The 16,938-nt window shown below is 48.2% G+C and overlaps 6 protein-coding genes across 6 annotated transcripts; 2 read left to right on the top strand and 4 right to left on the bottom strand.

The window, feature by feature from the left end:
- Positions 1-104: 104 nt before the first annotated feature.
- On the top strand, positions 105-1,214 carry FSST1_012725 (uncharacterized protein; the record flags this gene model as incomplete). Its single annotated transcript, XM_083223761.1, has 2 exons — positions 105-807; positions 862-1,214. The coding sequence occupies 2 exons, from the start codon at positions 105-107 to the stop codon at positions 1,212-1,214; spliced, it is 1,056 nt and encodes a 351-aa protein (XP_083082421.1).
- A 556-nt stretch (positions 1,215-1,770) lies between these two features.
- On the bottom strand, positions 1,771-5,673 carry FSST1_012724 (uncharacterized protein; the record flags this gene model as incomplete). The annotated part of the gene is made up of 1 exon (XM_083235975.1): positions 1,771-5,673. One exon carries the CDS (start codon positions 5,671-5,673, stop codon positions 1,771-1,773), a length of 3,903 nt encoding a protein of 1,300 aa, XP_083082420.1.
- A 2,177-nt stretch (positions 5,674-7,850) lies between these two features.
- Positions 7,851-9,632, top strand: FSST1_012723 (Zn(II)2Cys6 transcription factor domain-containing protein; the record flags this gene model as incomplete). Its single annotated transcript, XM_083235974.1, has 4 exons — positions 7,851-7,932; positions 7,987-8,150; positions 8,204-8,843; positions 8,896-9,632. 4 exons carry the CDS (start codon positions 7,851-7,853, stop codon positions 9,630-9,632), a joined length of 1,623 nt encoding a protein of 540 aa, XP_083082419.1.
- Positions 9,633-9,962: 330 nt separating this feature from the next.
- FSST1_012722 (ribokinase) lies at positions 9,963-10,940 on the bottom strand (the record flags this gene model as incomplete). Its single annotated transcript, XM_083235973.1, has 1 exon — positions 9,963-10,940. The coding sequence occupies one exon, from the start codon at positions 10,938-10,940 to the stop codon at positions 9,963-9,965; it is 978 nt and encodes a 325-aa protein (XP_083082418.1).
- A 269-nt stretch (positions 10,941-11,209) lies between these two features.
- FSST1_012721 (transcription factor domain-containing protein) lies at positions 11,210-12,568 on the bottom strand (the record flags this gene model as incomplete). The annotated part of the gene is made up of 1 exon (XM_083235972.1): positions 11,210-12,568. The coding sequence occupies one exon, from the start codon at positions 12,566-12,568 to the stop codon at positions 11,210-11,212; it is 1,359 nt and encodes a 452-aa protein (XP_083082417.1).
- An 896-nt stretch (positions 12,569-13,464) lies between these two features.
- Positions 13,465-15,280, bottom strand: FSST1_012720 (general substrate transporter; the record flags this gene model as incomplete). The annotated part of the gene is made up of 4 exons (XM_083235971.1): positions 13,465-13,889; positions 13,941-14,085; positions 14,142-15,120; positions 15,174-15,280. The coding sequence occupies 4 exons, from the start codon at positions 15,278-15,280 to the stop codon at positions 13,465-13,467; spliced, it is 1,656 nt and encodes a 551-aa protein (XP_083082416.1).
- Between the last annotated feature and the right edge of the window lie 1,658 nt (positions 15,281-16,938).

The following is a 16,938-nucleotide window of genomic DNA, read 5'->3' as shown; positions in this document are numbered from 1 at the left end:
ACCTTTGAAGAGAAAAAGTCGGTCACGTGTTGCGTTAAGAAAATCACTGTCTGAGTTCAAAGAGCGGGGGAAACTACAGATCAACTTGATCTCACACGTCGGCAATGAAACAATCCCTACTCAATTTTGACCATCGAGGCGACGCACTCCTCACTCTACGCAGACCAAACTCTCAAAGAATCCCCTGGTCCAAAAATAAAAGATCTTCGAAATATTCGACAATCCACAAAAATGAAGACTTTGGTGGGTCTGAGCAGAACCTGCGGTCAATACAGCCTTGCAAAGATGACGGTGAACCGAATGAGATACAATTCAGAGTGTCCACGAGAAACTTGTGTCTCGTATCTTCAGTCTTCAGAGCGATGATTGAAGGACAATACAAAGAATCACAGCCTAATTCGCAAGGTCTTTTGGAACTCAGCGCATCAGAATGGAACGTCGAAGCTTTTGTCATTTTATTGAACATCATGCACGGTCACCATCGTCAAGTAACCAAGGCACCTGGTTTAGAGCTCATAGCTCACATTGGAATTCTTGTTGATTACTATGATTGTCTTGAGGTGGTTGAGATCTTCTATGAGAGGTGGACTCAATGGCATCCCGACTTGAACAAGCACAATTATCCTGAACTCAGTTTGGCCCTACCGAGTATCGCAGCACAGACCTTTGGACCAGATGAGACTGTCCTATTATTTACTGCTCTCGTTTTCAAGAACCATGTGCAAGCCAGGGGACTTTTTGGGCTGGCCATTTTTAACACAGAGGGTCCACTCGAGACAGACCTGGCGATACCGAGTCGAGTTCTTGGTATGTCTTCTCGATTATGCTCACAACGAGAGAACATATAATGACAAAATACAGAACTGATTGAACAAGAACGAGAGAGAATAGTCGATGAGCTGCTCGAAGTACTCTTCGACTTACAAGACTGTCTTATGGCTAGAGATCTCTGTTGCACTTTAGAGTGCGCCTGTAGACTTCTCGGATACCTCACAAGACAGATGAGAAGTTACGGTCTTCCATTAACAAAACCAGAAAGGCCTTTCATAGGCTACAGCGCCAAATGCGTGCATCAGATGCTTCGCAGTCTCAAAGCACCCCGTTGGTGTACTGACCACAACAATGACCCATGCACTTTAGAGGTTGTCTTGCAAGATTTCTACGTACCCTGGGAACCGAGTATCTTTGAGAGAGATCTTTGTGAGTTAATGTAGGATAAATGTAGACAATTGATCAAAGCAAAAAGAATGCCAGATTGGCAAAAGGAAGGGTCTGGCCGGGGATTGAACCCGGGACCTCTCGCAAGCTGAGCTATAGGGTTTTCCCTAAGCGAGAATCATACCACTAGACCACCAGACCGTGGAAGCGAATTGGAATTCGCCTGTGGAGTTGTTGGTTGCCGTTCGTTATTGAGGGCTATGTAGATGGCTAAGACATGAACAGAAGACATTGAACATGATCAATGAGGATTCAATCAATCACCACCAACTACTATCAAATCAGGGAAGTAAGGAAAAGGTTTGAAATTGATGTACTTCACTGGTCAGTCAGAAATCCTGCTGGTTGGAAAAGTACATCACTTCAGAAGCGCACAATCTGCTTCTCACAATGGGACAGAGGGTAAAGAACAAATAAAATATTGCTATCCTAACTATCTATTAAGCAAACTTTGTTGCAATATGATATCGCTGTGCCCCATCATTAACCCCATAAATACAAATTAACATCCTCAGTATTATAGTCCATTCCATTCTTGACATGTCCTGCCACTTAAGGGCTTCCACCAGATGGCTCGTCAGAAGAGCCAGAGCCAGATGAACCAGATGAACCAGATGAAGAACCAGTTCCAGAACCAGATGGCTCGTCAGAAGAGCCAGATGAACCGGATGAACCAGATGAAGAACCAGTTCCAGAACCAGATGAGCCTGATGATCCAGATCCGGATCCAGAAGGTTCATCAGAGGAGCCAGAGCCAGATGAACTAGATGAACCAGATGAAGAACCAGTTCCAGAACCAGAGGAGCCTGATGATCCAGATCCGGATCCAGAAGGCTCATCGGAGGAACCAGAGGAGCCAGATGAACCAGACCCTGATGAGCCAGATGAACTAGATGAACCAGATGATCCGGATCCAGAAGGCTCATCGGAGGAGCCGGAGGAGCCAGAGCCAGAGCCAGATGGTTCACCGGGCGAGCCAGAACCGGACGAGCCTGATGAACCTGATGAGCCTGATGAACCAGAGCCTGATGAACCAGACGAGCCGTCAGAGTTGGCTGGAGTCGTGGGCTCAGAAGTAGGCACTTCATCAGCAGGCTTGGTAGGTTCGGAAGCAGCAGTAGTAGTGGTAGGTTCATTGGCAACAGGCTTAGTGGGCTCCACAACAGGATCAGCAGCATTAGCCGTAGTAGTAGGGTCGCTGGCAGGCTCCTGAGGGGCAGGCTCGGTGGGTTCAGAAGCAGCAGTAGTAGGATCCACAACAGGATCAGCGACCTTGGCAGAGGTGGTGGGCTCAGAGGCAGGCTGAGAGGCAGCAGGCTCGGTAGGGTCCACAACAGGATCAGCGACCTTGGCAGAGCTGGTGGGCTCAGAAGCAACAGCAGTAGTAGGATCCACAACAGGATCAGCGACCTTGGCAGAGGTGGTGGGCTCAGAGGCAGGCTGAGAAGCAGCAGGCTCGGTAGGGTCAGATGCAGGTTCCCCAGCAGTGGGCTCCTCAGCAACTGAAGTAGTGGGCTTCACCATTGTCACCAGAGTTGTGGGAGTATGAGTGGGCTCCTCAACATCAGAAGCAGTGGTAGGGTCGCTGGGAGGCTGCTCACCAGCCTTGGTGTTGGTAGATACACTGGCAGGCTCAACAACTGTGGCAGAGGTCTCCTCACCAGCAGTAGTAGTCACCTCAACAGGATCAACCACCTTGGTGGGCTCACCAGCAGGCTCTCCAGCTGTGGCGGAAGTGTGGTTGTCAGAAGGAGCAGTAGGTTCCTCATTAGCAGGCTTAGTAGGCTCCTCAACAGGATCAGCAGCCTTAGAAGCGGTAGTAGGTCCACTGGCGGGCTCAACAACTGTAGCAGAGGTCTCCGTGCCAGAAGGAACAGTAGGCTGTTCACCAGCGGGCTTGGTAGGCTCAGAAGAAGGTTCGCTAGCAGTAGTATCTTCAACGGGACCAGCAACCTTAGCAGTGGTAGTAGGATCAGAGGCTGGCTCTTGACCAGTAGCGGTCGTCTGATCAGAAGGATTAGCTGCGGCCTTGGAGGTGGTGATATCCTCAACAGGCTCAGGGACCTTAGTGACAGTAGGCTCAGTAGGAGGCTCGTCTGTGACGGTGGGCGCAGGGTCAGAGGCAACAGTGGTATCCTTAGGAGGCTCCTCAGCAGCCTTGGTTGTGGTAGATCCCTCACCAACGGCATCCGAAGTAGCAGTAGGCTCGACCGAAGCTACCTTGGTGTTGGGCTCTTCGAACACCTCTGTTGCAGTGGTCTCGCCAGTGGGCTTGTCAGAAACTGTCTCCTTGGGATCAACCACTTTGGTGGGCTCACTGACAGGCGCATCAGCTGTGTCAGAAGGAGCAGTAGGCTCCTGGTCAACAACAGTGGTATCCTTAGCAGGCGCATCAGTTGTAGCAGAAGGAGCAGTAGGCTCCTGGTCAACAACAGTGGTATCCTTAGCAGGCGCATCAGCTGTGTCAGAAGGAGCAGTAGGCTCCTGGTCAACAACAGTGGTATCCTTAGCAGGCACATCAGTTATGGCAGAAGAAGCAGTAGGCTCCTGGTCAACAACAGTGGTATCCTTAGCAGGCGTATCAGTTGTGGCAGAGGTCTCTTGACCAGAAGGAGCAGTAGGCTCCTGGTCAACAACAGTGGTGTCCTTAGGAGGCTCTTCAGCAACCTTGGTCGAGGTAGATCCCTCACCAACGGTATCTGAAGTGACTGTAGGCTCGACCGATGCTACCTTGGTGTTAGGCTCCTCAAAGACCTCGGTTGCAGTAGTCTCGCCAGTAGGCTTATCCGACGCCGTCTCCTCAGGATCAACTGTCTTGGTGGTAGACTGCCCATCACCAGCTGAAGCGGTAGCAGTGGTATCAGTAGGAGGCTCCTCGTCAGTGTCAGTAGGCTCAGTGACAGGCGCACCAGCTGTGGCAGAGGTCTCCTTGTCAGAAGGAGCAGTAGGCTCTCCATCAGCAGTAGTGGTGTCCTTGCCAGGCTCTTCAACAACCTTGGTAGAGGTAGATCCTCCATCGGCAGCGTTTGAAGTGGCAGTGGGGTCGCTGGCAGGCTTCTCAGAAACAGTCTCCTCAGAATCAGCTGTCTTAGTGGCGGTAGACTCCCCATCATCAGAAGTGTTCGATGTGGGAGTAGACTCATCCGAGGCTACCTTGGTGTTGGGCTCCTCAAAGTCAGTTGCGGTAGTCTCGCCAGTAGGCTTGTCAGAGGTAGTGTTCTCATCGCCAACCTTGGTAGCGGAAGTGGTCTCACCGGGCTCAGGAGCATCAGTCTTCTCGTCACTGGGCTTGGAAGTGGTGGTGGACTCGCCCTTGGGGTTGGAGGTGGGATCTGAAGCGGGCTTTGCAGTGGTGGTTTCCTCATTATCGACCTTGGAAGGGACAGTAGGTTCACCAACTGGCTTGACAGAAGAGGTAGTCTTCCCGTCATCAGCACCTTGGGGGTTTGCAGTGGGCTCTACAGCAGGGTTGGCAGAAGTGGTGGTCTTCTCATCAACCTTGACAGAAGTGGAGGAACCCTCAGACTGAGAAGTCTTGGTGGAAGTAACCAAGGTTGTGCTAGATGGGGTGGTGGTTGATGCTGCGCTGGATGAGGTAGTGGTAGTGGATGTAGACTTGGAAGTAGTAGTGGTTGAGGTTGTGCTGGACGAGGTGGTGGTAGTGCTAGCCTTGGTGGGGATGCTTGTTGTAGACGTGGTATATGTGGTAGAGGTAGTAGGTGCCTTTGCTGTGGTAGAAGGAGAGGTGGTAGTAGGCTTAGTGGTAGTGACGATGGTGGTTGTAGGCTTGGTAGTTGTGGTACTTCCCTTGGCAGGGGAAATAGGGATGGCTGTAGTCGTGACCGCCTTGGCAGTAGAGGTGGTAGAGGTAGTCTTCGTAGTGGAAGTAGTAGAAGTAGACTTGCCAGTGGTGGTACCAGTCTTAGCAGGAGAGATGGGGATGTTTGAGGTTGTTGACTTTCCAGTGGAGGTAGCCTTGCCAGTAGATGTAGTAGAGGTAGTCTTGCCGGTTGAGGTAGCCTTGCCAGTAGAGGTAGTAGATGTTGTCTTGCCGGCAGCAGGCTTGCTAGTGCTGGTAGACTTGGAAGTGGTTGTGGGCTTGGCAGCAGGCTTGCTAGTGCTGGTAGACTTGGAAGTGGTCGTGGGCTTAGCAGCAGGCTTGGTGGTAGAGGTTGTCTTACCAGTCGCTGGCTTGGCCGTGGAAGTAACCTTTGCTGTTGTAGAAGCAGCCTTCGCTGTTGTCTTGGCAGCAGCGGGTTTCTGAACAGCAGTAGTTGTGCTGGCCTTTCTCTTAAGGAAACGTCTTAGCGTGTCAGCATATGAATCTCCGTGAGCTTCACAGCCTTCACCACCAAAGACCTTGCAGCCAAGTCCATTGGAGTCACCTGCAGGCAACGCAGCTGCGTTGACAGAGGCGATGGACATGCCAAGAACAACTGTCTTGATGAAATGCATCTTGAAAAATGGAGGAGGAGGGATGAACTACTTTGATTGTGGTAGTAGTGGAGGAGGAGAGTGTGATGGTTGAGAGTGAGTGGTTTGAATTATTCTGAGGTTCGATTCATCTTTACTTATACATCAAACAATCTCGCAGTTCGCCGACTGATTTCTTACATTCAGTTTCCTTTTTCAAGCTTCATCGGTCGAGATTCTGTTGAGAAAGTCAATGTTGTAGTCTCGTCAAGTCTAGTCTCCCTGGATAGCTCAAGTCTGGAGGCGACGGCGCTGCGACCAAACTCAATTTCTCGCTTGCTGCGAGATTCCCACGTTTTGGACATGCGTACATGGATCGTCAGGGTCTGGGTCCTGCAACCTGGTAAGAGTATCTCACGCAAAGGGTTAGGTTCTAGACTTGTAAGACAGTAAGGGAAGAGCTTGCTTTATGCTACACTCTAGACTAGTCCACACATGAACTCGCAGGTAATCATATCATCTCGTCCCCTCTGTTACAAAGAAAACAATTACAGTTACCCAAGATGTCTACAGTACCCCGGCTTTTCATTTCTCGCCGTTATCACAACTTGCTCTTTTTCCTTGAGTTAACACAAAAAGACTACCAAATGGTGTCATCTCCATCCTATTTAGGCTTTGAGAGGCGGGTCCACCCGCTGCCATGGTCGGGAGTAGCGCATCTGCTAGGAATTTTTACATTCCTTGACGCCGTCTCCGGACAATCACTTCCACTCTCAGCCGTATTAACCTAATCCCAACTTGGGTGAAGACCACGCGAGGATACTTGTCTTGGCAACCGGCTTCTCGGCTGGCAGTTTCTTATCCCGTGTGGCTAGCATCTCGCCATCACAATCTAGATGAGTTAGCGTAAGACATAATGATGTCTAGCCACGATTCAACCCTTTCAGAGGTTAGTTTTGGCAGCTGTAAACGATTTAAGAAACATCAAAGCTCATACTAGACATAGTTTACTGACCAGCAAGATAATTTCCCCGTAGAGGCTGGAGCCTGGACCATGGCCATAGCTCAAGAAACTGACAGCTCACGATAGTGGATCGCTTTCAGTTGAGTGAACTCGATGTAGCTTCTCGGTCCCGAGCCGTGTTCATGATATCAAGGTTTTTCACGTAAATCTCGATCCTGCAGGCTTCAGCAGCATGCATGAATCTGTAGAACGACGATGTGAGTAGTAGATTGGTCAAGCTAGATGAAGATCATGGGCCAGATCAATTTGCTTCTCGAAGGGTTCTTCGCACCGTTGCCCAGCCTTCGAATGCCTTGGCAGTTTTCATCATTCTACGCAGATCATTGCCCTCGCTTGCTCGCCATCTGTCCATCATTTCCTAAACATGAGATGTGCTGAATTGAGTATTGGCCGATCAGATCAAGGACCCTCTTTTCTCCATTACCCGATGGTCAGAGTGGTGAAACTCAATTCATTGCATTCGTCTTCTTTGGGTCTAGAAGCTATAGAGAGTTTCGCTTTGCGGCTCTGTGTCCGAATGTTGCATGGTTATGTTTGAGTAATTTCGCCTTGTGTGGGGAAATAAAGAAACTTTATGCTCATCTTGTCGACGCCATCCTGCCGGTAAGCCCAGTTCGCCGGTTTGTACATTCCAGTCGTTACCAAGTCTATTGCTTACCTTATGAGGAAATTTTTAACATGGTTCCGATGTAAGTCGGTTTATCATGTTGTCATATATTCTTGCAATCGTGAGAAGACGGCATGCTCATTGCTGTTGTTCATTGCCGTTTCTTGAAGCTGTGCCACAATAAAGATATTAGTTTGCCATGACTCAATTAATGACTATGGCTCCCTTGACTTGCTTCATCAAAATGCATTACACATGTGAACGTTGTGCAGGGTAGCAAGGCGCTGCCATTATCTGCTTATCGATAATAGAATTAGCAACTTACTTGTCGATAACAAGTCCCAATTGACTGCATCTAGGCTCAATTGTCTCATTGTATGAACATTCGTGCAATTCCCAAGTCCCAATTCTAAATCAATTCCTCAATGTAGTCACGTTTCTTCTCCACTTACTGGTTGTCGGCTTCATTTCATGATATGACATAATATGATAATGGTCGAGAGAAATTACTGCCATTTCACACCGCCTGTGCTGCTCCTCTTTTTTTCGTCATTCCATTCCTCACGATACGACCTTATCCTTATCGTCATGCCAGTCATCAGACGAATTCCCGATAACAAGAGGAGGTCGCGCACAGGTTGTATACCATGTCGACGTCGTCGCAGAAAGTGTCAGTAACGTCCTACAGTTTGGCGCATCTTGTCCCATCTAATATTGATCAAAGGCGATGAACAAAGGCCCCAGTGCGGGAGCTGTCAGGGCAGGAATGTAACCTGCGAGTTCAAAGAGTGGACCTTTGTTCCAGGGGTGCGATCATCACTGCGCAGAGATGATTGTGCTCGAGATGATACCCGAGGGGATACTCCCGAAGAGTCTGATTCCCTCCTGGCAAGTCCACTGACCCCAAGTCGCGTTGCTTCTAGCTAACATTGGCTGCAAAGCCTATGCAGGATTCCTTCGTATCGTTCATAGACGACAGCCCCTCTACCCTCGACCCAGTCCTCGAAAGCCCTTTGCCTAGTACAGTCAGAAGCGATCGAATCGACCCTGCACAAAACACCACCAATACTTCTCAACAACCCACCACAGCGCCTACCCATCACCCGAGCAATGAAGGGAACCAGATTCCCACACCCGCCCGATGGAACGAAACGGTTCTGTCGGAGCAAAACTCCTCCGAACGACAAACAGCTATGCTCCGTTTCCGATACCAGATAGCACCTTGGCTTGATTCGAACGCCCCAAGATCGTCCTTCGGGCCCAAGATCATGACCTTGGCAGCCGAAAAGTCCGTTATAATGGATGTCATCGTGTGGGTTGCGATGCGACGGAGCAGAGCAGCAACTGCTCCAGAAGGGGACTTCCATCTTGTCCAACATCTTCAGCATCGATTGTCCCTGGAAAGTGCTTTTACTGCCGACGTGGGGAGATCTTTGCTGGCGTTGGGCAACTTCTTCTACACGTCACCCTCTGAGTGGGCGAATCTGCATTCTGATTGCTCATTTGGAGAGGATCGATATCAGTTCTTTGGGAATCAAGAAGAACCTCTCAAGACTCTAGATCGGTTCCACTTCAAAGCTGGTAAGTACTAACTCACATGCGATGTGAGATACACGCTAATGGCCGTGAACAGAACTGGCTGCTTCCATCGTAGCGTCGCGGTCGCCCTCGTTTCAGCCCTCGGTATCACTGATGGACGAGGCTTTACTGAGTCCCAACATGTCTCCATGCACCATCTATGACACATGCTTGGCACATCTGACATCATGTTGTCAACTAATACACAACAAGGTCATTCCACTCCTCAATGGCCTCACCACCATCCAATCCCCAACACAAGAACCCAGCTCTCTAGTATGGGCGACATGGTCGAGTCTGTGGGCCAGGTGTGTACAGTGGTTCCGAGACCGTCCACCAGACATGGTGCCTCTACTGGAAAGCTCTGAGGTAGACGCACACACAGCTACCACCAACTCCCCATTCACAGCCGATGTGTACTCAAGTGCCATCGCAGTGCAAGCAAATCTCACAATGCACTATTCCTCCTTACTTCTACTCTCCTACAAACCCCGTCTGGTCAAGCTCTCTTCAACACCACATCGTCTTACATCCAAGAGCTGGCACGCCCAGAAGCTTGCGAAACTGGCTTTATGGAACAACTTCCCTGACCAATGGGATCCTGTCGTGGTAGCAACTGTAGTTCGGATTGCGAGAGACATGACGTATCCTTCTCAGCAGGAAGCTCTACTAACTTGTTTCCAACGGATTGGTGATGCGACTAAAATCCCGCTTCAAAGGGAGATTACAGATCTGCAGCAGTTCTGGTCTTCCTCACGACATTCTAACGCCCCTACCAACCTCCATTCCTGACACTAGTTATTCAATTGCTGGGATGAGTCACTGAGGTAATTTTTAATCAAACGTTGTTTTTTCTATATCAGTTTGTTTTTTTATCTTCCCCTGCTTTGATCCCCTTCGCTGGTTTCAATCACCGCTATACTATCGCGCGTTTATATGCCCTGTATACAATCATTGCGTTAGTCTAGCGATAATTGCTGCCAGCGAGAGAGGTTGGAGTAGAGCAAGCTAGACAAATAGATGAACATTGAGAAACAATTCATCCTCTACAAATAGAAGATGATCGATGCAAGAGGGGTATTATCTTAGGTCTATGTATTGAAGTAGAAGCTAGCTACTAAATCACTCCAACTCGTCTTTCCATGGAATAGACGCTTGTGCTCCCCGTCTTGCGACCGTATGTGATGAAGCTCTAATTCCTGAATGAACAGCCTTTTCAATGTCGAATGTTTCAGCTCTTTGATCTGCTAGTGCTACTTCTACTGCGTATGAACCAATGAATGTATCGCCAGCAGCAGTTGTGTCGACAACCTTGACTTTCTGTGCGGGGATGAGACCCTTGGCGCCAGTGTCGTTGGCAAAGTAGGCACCCTTTCCACCAAGTGTGATGACAACGTTTTTGACACCTTTAGCAAGGAAGTCAGATGCAGCTTGTTCAACCACAGTAATTTCTTCAAACTCTGACTCGTCCTTGTCTGATAATAGTGCTGCTTCGGTCTCGTTCAAGATAAGATGTGCCAGCCCTTGGTAGATCTCCTCGGGAAGAGTCTGAGCAGGTGCAGGGTTGAGAAGTACCGGTGTTCCCATTGACTTTGCCGCTTGAAAAGCTTGGATAACAGTCTCTAGTGGTATTTCCAGCTGCATTATGAGTAGTGCAGGTGCTGGTCCGGGTATTTGCTGGAATTGGCTCGGTTGGAGAGAATTGTTGGCTCCAGGGGACAAGATAATACGGTTCTGACCCGTTGGCTCATCAACGATAATCATCGCAATACCGCTTTGTGAACCAGCGCCACCATCTCGATTCACGATGATTGAATCAGTTCCCACGTCATATGATTTAAGACTGTCCAAGAGCGTGCTTCCGTAGGCGTCTGCTCCAATGGCGCCAATCATGACAACGTCAACACTCGAGTCCTTGAAGTCAGAAGTCCGAGAGAGTTTTGCACAAGCAACGGCTTGGTTTGCGCCTTTTCCACCTGGGAAGACATTGAATTGGTTGGAAGTTATTGTTTCTCCTGGTAATGGGTGATGGGGAACGTATGAGACGAGATCGATGTTGAGAGATCCCAAGACGCTGATGACGGGCTTTGACGACGACATTTTGGATGGTTTGAAGTTAGGTAAAAGTATACAGAATAGTCTCTGTGTACAGGTGAAGAGTATATAAGTCGGCAATGTCCTACAAGTCGTTGCATGTGCTCCACCGAGGCTCTGGTCACGCTATACCGTTGAAGGGGTGTCTAGGCGACGGCGGCTACGACTTGGACAGCACCTTATCTGCCAAGGTACCTGTCACAACATCACGTTACATGCGGCTCTGCTACTTCAGTTATGGGTCTGCATGTATTAGTTATTATTTTGACTACCTACTATAAAGTCTTGAGAATCGCTCCAGCATCATATCCCCATTCAGCCTCAAGATCCGTCAATCTCCAAAGTGCTCCCCAACCAGTCGTACGATCAATCGATTTAAGAAGTCTCGCGATTTGCTTTCTTTCATTGACATGCGAAAATAGTTTTCCAGCGATGTAAAGTGGCTGTATGGAATTGACAAGGCTGCCGGGGTGAAGATTTGCACACGAAATGCCACAAACTTGACGAGCATGCCATAGAGCCAGACATTGATAATCTAGTTCATGCCCCAGGTTCCGCATTTCCAGCATCAAGATACACGCAGTATGATAGATCTGATTGCTGGAAATAGCGGCCCAGTGTGGGAAAAGCATAGCTGGGAAGATTTGCTTATCACCTGCTTCAACCATGCTTATTGGCTTCATTGTTGTAGGACGTTGATCAAGCCAGAATTGCAACTCGTTCCAAAGTTGCTGCCATTGTTCTGAGAACGGTCTGTCATCTTGAACATCTGCGCGTCCGAGTTCTAGACTTTGCGTCCTTCGGAATCTTAGATCGCAGACTTTTGTACATAGGTATATAGCCCAGTTGGCTTGCATATCAGGTGACTCGCGGCTTCTCTCGTGGAACATGTCCCGGACATATCTTTCTATCTGCTCGGAAGAAACCAACGATTCAGGTGCAGAAGGTGCCCATTTCGAAAGAGGAAGAACTGTAGTCTCTGTCCCGTCGGATATTATTGCACCGCATAATTCCATGCGTGCGTAGCAATAAAAGACTGCTTGAGGTAGGCCACCAGAGAAGCCATCAACGCCAAAGAACTCAAACAATGAAGCACATCCCTCAACATGACGTTTCCAGTTCTTGGAACCTCCAGACATCAGCTCAAAAACAGCCAGAATACAAGCTGTCACCAACATATTCGGATCTTTGGCTTGTAGTCCAGGACTGAGTAATCTGATACTCTCCTGATACAGCTCAAGACTATCACAACCACCTTCTTGCGTCAGCCCTCTCCTCTCCATCTGTCTTGACGAAAACGCAAGCATGGCATATAACAGCGCTGGTGATTTCTGTGCCATGAGCGGCACATGAATCTGAAAGTGTTTATCCTCATCGAATTTGTCCAGATATGGTGCACACTCGGTGACCCAATTTTGAAGATAACATATTAACCTGTCATGAGGAATATTGACAGTGACGTTGGAAAAGTCGAGTGTCTGTGGTGACTGTGTAGGTGTTGCTTCTGCCTCTGGTGTACATGATGCGCTGGGTGATAGCGCAGACAAGCCCGCGAAAAGAACAGACCTAAGTTCTTCCTGGAGCTCTATGAAGCGTGGGTCAAGGGAAAAGTCCTCCGGGGGGAAGAATGCCATGTCGATCGTGATTTGAGTGGAGATGATAGTGTTGCAGTTGAAGACAAAGATGATGCAGTCACATCCCAAAGAGGAACTGTAGCCTCTCCTCTCTTTTCCGAAAACCTTTTCCGTTGAAACAGAGCAAATTTGCAGCGTCCGGTGATCCCCGGATGACCCCATACAAGAGCCAGTAAACTGGGGAACTAGACCAATCAAGGGTAATTTTCTGGGGTTCGTCGGGGAACTCGCTAGACCAAATTCGAGGGTTTTAGGCGACCATGACTCGTAGTAACAAACGGAGGGAAAGTCCGTTCAGTTTGAGAGCAAGGCAACGTTGCCCCAGAAAGTCCAGTTTAATCAGCACTTTAATTGTGTACCCCGCATTGAAGAAGGTATCATTGCATTGAGGAGAACATCAGGTGGCAACTTGAAGGATTGTCTTGATGTCACATCAATGAGCGGAGGGATTTACCGGCAATTGATGTTATACGCGTATCACATAAATTAAATACTGTCGTTTTGAGAGGGGGAAATATGCATATATTCTAGGGAATAGCCAAGGCAATACGGAGGTTTCTACCAATATTTAGCCAGTAATGTCGCATGTTGTATCTATCGGCCACCCTGACAAGGCATATCACACGACTTTTTGGAGAACACATGATCGTGTGGCGTTAGTTTGTGCGATGAATTTGAGCCATCCATTGGACAGAAATTAGTTATACGATTGTCTATTTCTGATAGATGATCAAGTTTATACAGGATCCATGCATAGTAAAATGCCATATGCATTGCTTCACTTGTCACTAGCAAAGTATATAAAAATTGAGGGTATAATCAAGAGTCATCTTTATAACATTATTCGTTTTCTAACTATGGTATCACGTCCCCTACAAAATATCTCATAACATCCATTACAATTCCTCAACGTGCTTCTCACCCTGCTTCTCCATAGAAACCTTTCGGTCGGAAGCAGATCCAAGAAGTCCAACCTCAGCCTGAGCCTCACGAAGAAGTTCAGCGTCCTGCTCTCCAGCTCGGCTCTTGAAGACACGGTCCATGTCCTCGAGGGATGCGTTCTTGGTCTCGGGAAGGAAGAACCACACCCAAAGAATACCGGCGAACAGGAAAACGGCGAAGAAGATGTAGGTTCCCCATGCCCAGGCCTCGAGCATGGGAGGAACGAAGAAGGCGATGGCAAAGTTGTTGAGCCAGTTGCTGGAAGCACCGATGGAAGCACCCTTGGCACGGATGGAGAGGGGGAAGATCTCTGAGATGAGAGTCCAAGAAACAGGACCCCATGTAGCACCAAAACCAGCGATGTAGACCCAGATGAGAGCTAAGAGTCATGTTAGTAAAGATCATAAATATTGAAAAAGGAGGTACTAACCAACTGCGGACCAACCGGCGGCAACGTGATTGGGCCAGTCGTGACGGAACTTGGCAACGATAATTCCGACGGTAATCATACTGGCGCCCATGACAATGGAACCAACCTGAAGCATAGGCTTGCGACCAACACGATCAATGATCAACTGAGAGACAATTTGTTAGCTTGCGATTTAGACGAATTCGTTGTTGAGGAACTTACCATAGCAGGAATAGTGCTAATGAGGAAAACAACACCAGTGACACCAGTTGCGAGAAGAGCAATGGTTCCACCAGTGAGACCCAGGCTGATAAAAACGTTGGAGGCGTAGTAAATAATAGCATCGATACCAGACCACTGCTGGAAGAACATGATAAGCCAAGCAGTGCAAACTCGCTTAAAGTTGTCCATGGATCGGAAGCAAGTGACGTATTGAGCAATCTCCTGGTGGAAACGGCTCTTGCCCTTCTCAGCGAGGTGAGGGAAATCCCTAGCAAACACCTTTTGCTCAAAGACAGCTTCGGCCTTGATCTCGAGGTACTCAACCTGAACCTGGTCAGAGTCGATGGGAAGTTTCCTCATCCAAGCAAGAGTAGACTTGGCCTCTTCATCTCTGCCAACCTTGACGAGCCAGCGGGGAGAAAAGGGCATGAACCAGATACCAACGGCGAGAATAGCAGCGGGAATTCCCTGGATGATTGAAGGAAGTCGCCAAGCAAGATCGGATTGTCCATCTCCGGTTCCACCGATGTAGTTGCATCCGTAACCGACCCAGAAGGAAAGCATGATGCCGAGAATAGTGGCGAGCTGGTAGAAAGAGACGAGAAGACCTCGCATGTGGGGAGCAGAGAGTTCGGCGTTGTACAGAGGTCCTACACCGCTGAAAAGACCGACACCGATACCGGTTAGGAAACGGCCGGCGTAGAGAAGAGATGGGTTTCCGGCTGTGGCGCCGACGTAGAGGTAACTGCCGAGAACGACCCAGCAGCAGGCGATGAACATGGTGTACTTTCGTGAGATAATTTCACTGAGGACACCAGCTGATAGAGATCCTAGGATACCTCCGAGTTGGAGGATAGATGTGAGCCATCCAGTTGCTGAAGATGATTCGACAACTGAAGGGAAATTCTGGGTGAATCTGGTCATGACAAGGGATTGTCCCAGGACACCTTGTTGGTAACCATACTCGAAACCTCCGAGACTGTAGTTGTCAGCAAGACTGATATAGTGTTGGTTGTGAATAAAGAAACTTACGATGCGAAAAAGGCAATAAAGATAACCTTGGGATTCTCGCGAATAGACTGCCAGATGGTCTTTTTAGAAGTAGACTCCATGGTGTAAGGCCCGTCCGAGTTGGACATGTTGCAAAAGAAAGAAAGAGAGATGTCGAGTTGTGGAGAGCAATGTTGAAATCTGGGGTATGGAGCAGTCGAGTCCTTTTTAAATAAACATTTTTGTGTTTTTTTACTACCCCATAACTCTCCATGCATGGATCGGAACTTGTTTATTTTCTGGGGTTTCCCGACGAACGTCTACAAGGTTGAGATGCGTAGGCTATGACCCCTTGTTTAGGCTTAGTTTGCTCAGAGTGTCTGACCACCCACTAAAGGACCCGGTTAGCCGCTGTAGAGGATTTAGAGCCTCACTAGAGATGTTTTAATGACGAGTACTAAGATGAACTGGAATCAATTGTGTTATTTTGTGGTATTGTGTTGTCAGTCGCAATTGTTATATCTTGAGAATATGTCATTGCAGTAATGATATGTGTTTAATTCACAAAGAAAAGATCATTGTATTGTCTAAGTAAGAAGAGTCCTTGCAATATATTATGTCACAAATTAATAAAAACACGAGATAGCTTCAATTGCATGACTTTTGGTCGTCTTCTTTTCTTGGTCAAGTGGACTCACAGACTCGTTCAGTGAAGGCGTTAGTCAGTATTATTACCCAAAATGGGGTTCATTGGCGACATTGACCAGGTTTAGCGCGTCAAAGAATTGAACCTGGGGCCCCGCGTAAAAGAAAAGAAAATTCTGGTTGTCGTGTGTCCCCAATTCCAGTGGATCACGAAAATAACGAACCCGACAATTCAGCGTTGGATGGGTCCTTGCTCAAAGCCTGGAACGTGAAACTATTTGCGCGAATGATTGATGGTTTGAGCCTCATGGCGGTGGAAGCTTTCTTTAGTTGGCTAGTCAAACTTTGGTTGACAAAAACAAATAGCCTCAAAAGGTATGGTCTAAATAGCATAAGGTGGGCTAGTAATTTAGTCTCTTCTGCTCCTCGTAGCCAATTGTGCCCAATTGTTGATTAAGAATTAAGGGTGTAATCTTCAGAGGAACTGGCACTTCACCCATTGTCACGTTTGTTTTATCTACAAGGGTTACAAGTAAGCAATTGGATTTGCGATAATGTTAACTTGGAGATGTAATTAATAACCATTAAGACATAATAATAGCACGAGCATTCTTTATACAAGGGATTAATGGCTATCGTTTATTTTATTAATTGGATATCACACGTCCAGGGTAGCTGTGACAGTCTATTACCTTACCTTTAAGTATCCGCCTACTAAGTACTCTCTCTCGTACATGAACATCTTGTTGTCGCGTTCGTTCAGTAAGTATTCGAATTGAGGGCGCGCAGCTCTACTTCGATCGGAAACAGACACACACCAATGCGCGTCGTGTTCGAAATGCGACCGTAGAGATACCTTGGAACAAACTGATGGCCTGGGATGGCCTCGCGACACGGCCACCAGCACCTCAATTGATGAACAATTTGTAGAGAAAGGCGTGCGTTCTGCGCGTCAAAATGTCTAAGCTGTGTCGCGTAATTACGGATTGTGTATGTATGGAAATCGAGGTCGGCGACGCGTCGAGGATTGGAATGGATCGCGTTGGAGGAGGCTGGTAGGGTTCTCGTATGGGAAGAAGAGGCCATCGCTGTCACTCAATTGAGTTGAGTAGACGCGATCCGTCTTGACATCTGTCAATAAGGCATTGTCTCTTGCTGCATT

This window comes from Fusarium sambucinum, chromosome III, assembly GCF_050947815.1.
Source record: "Fusarium sambucinum isolate potato_lamoka chromosome III, whole genome shotgun sequence".
NCBI lineage: Eukaryota > Fungi > Ascomycota > Sordariomycetes > Hypocreales > Nectriaceae > Fusarium > Fusarium sambucinum.
Note: the sequence above shows the minus strand (reverse complement) of the source record. Positions and strands in the feature narration are given on the sequence as shown.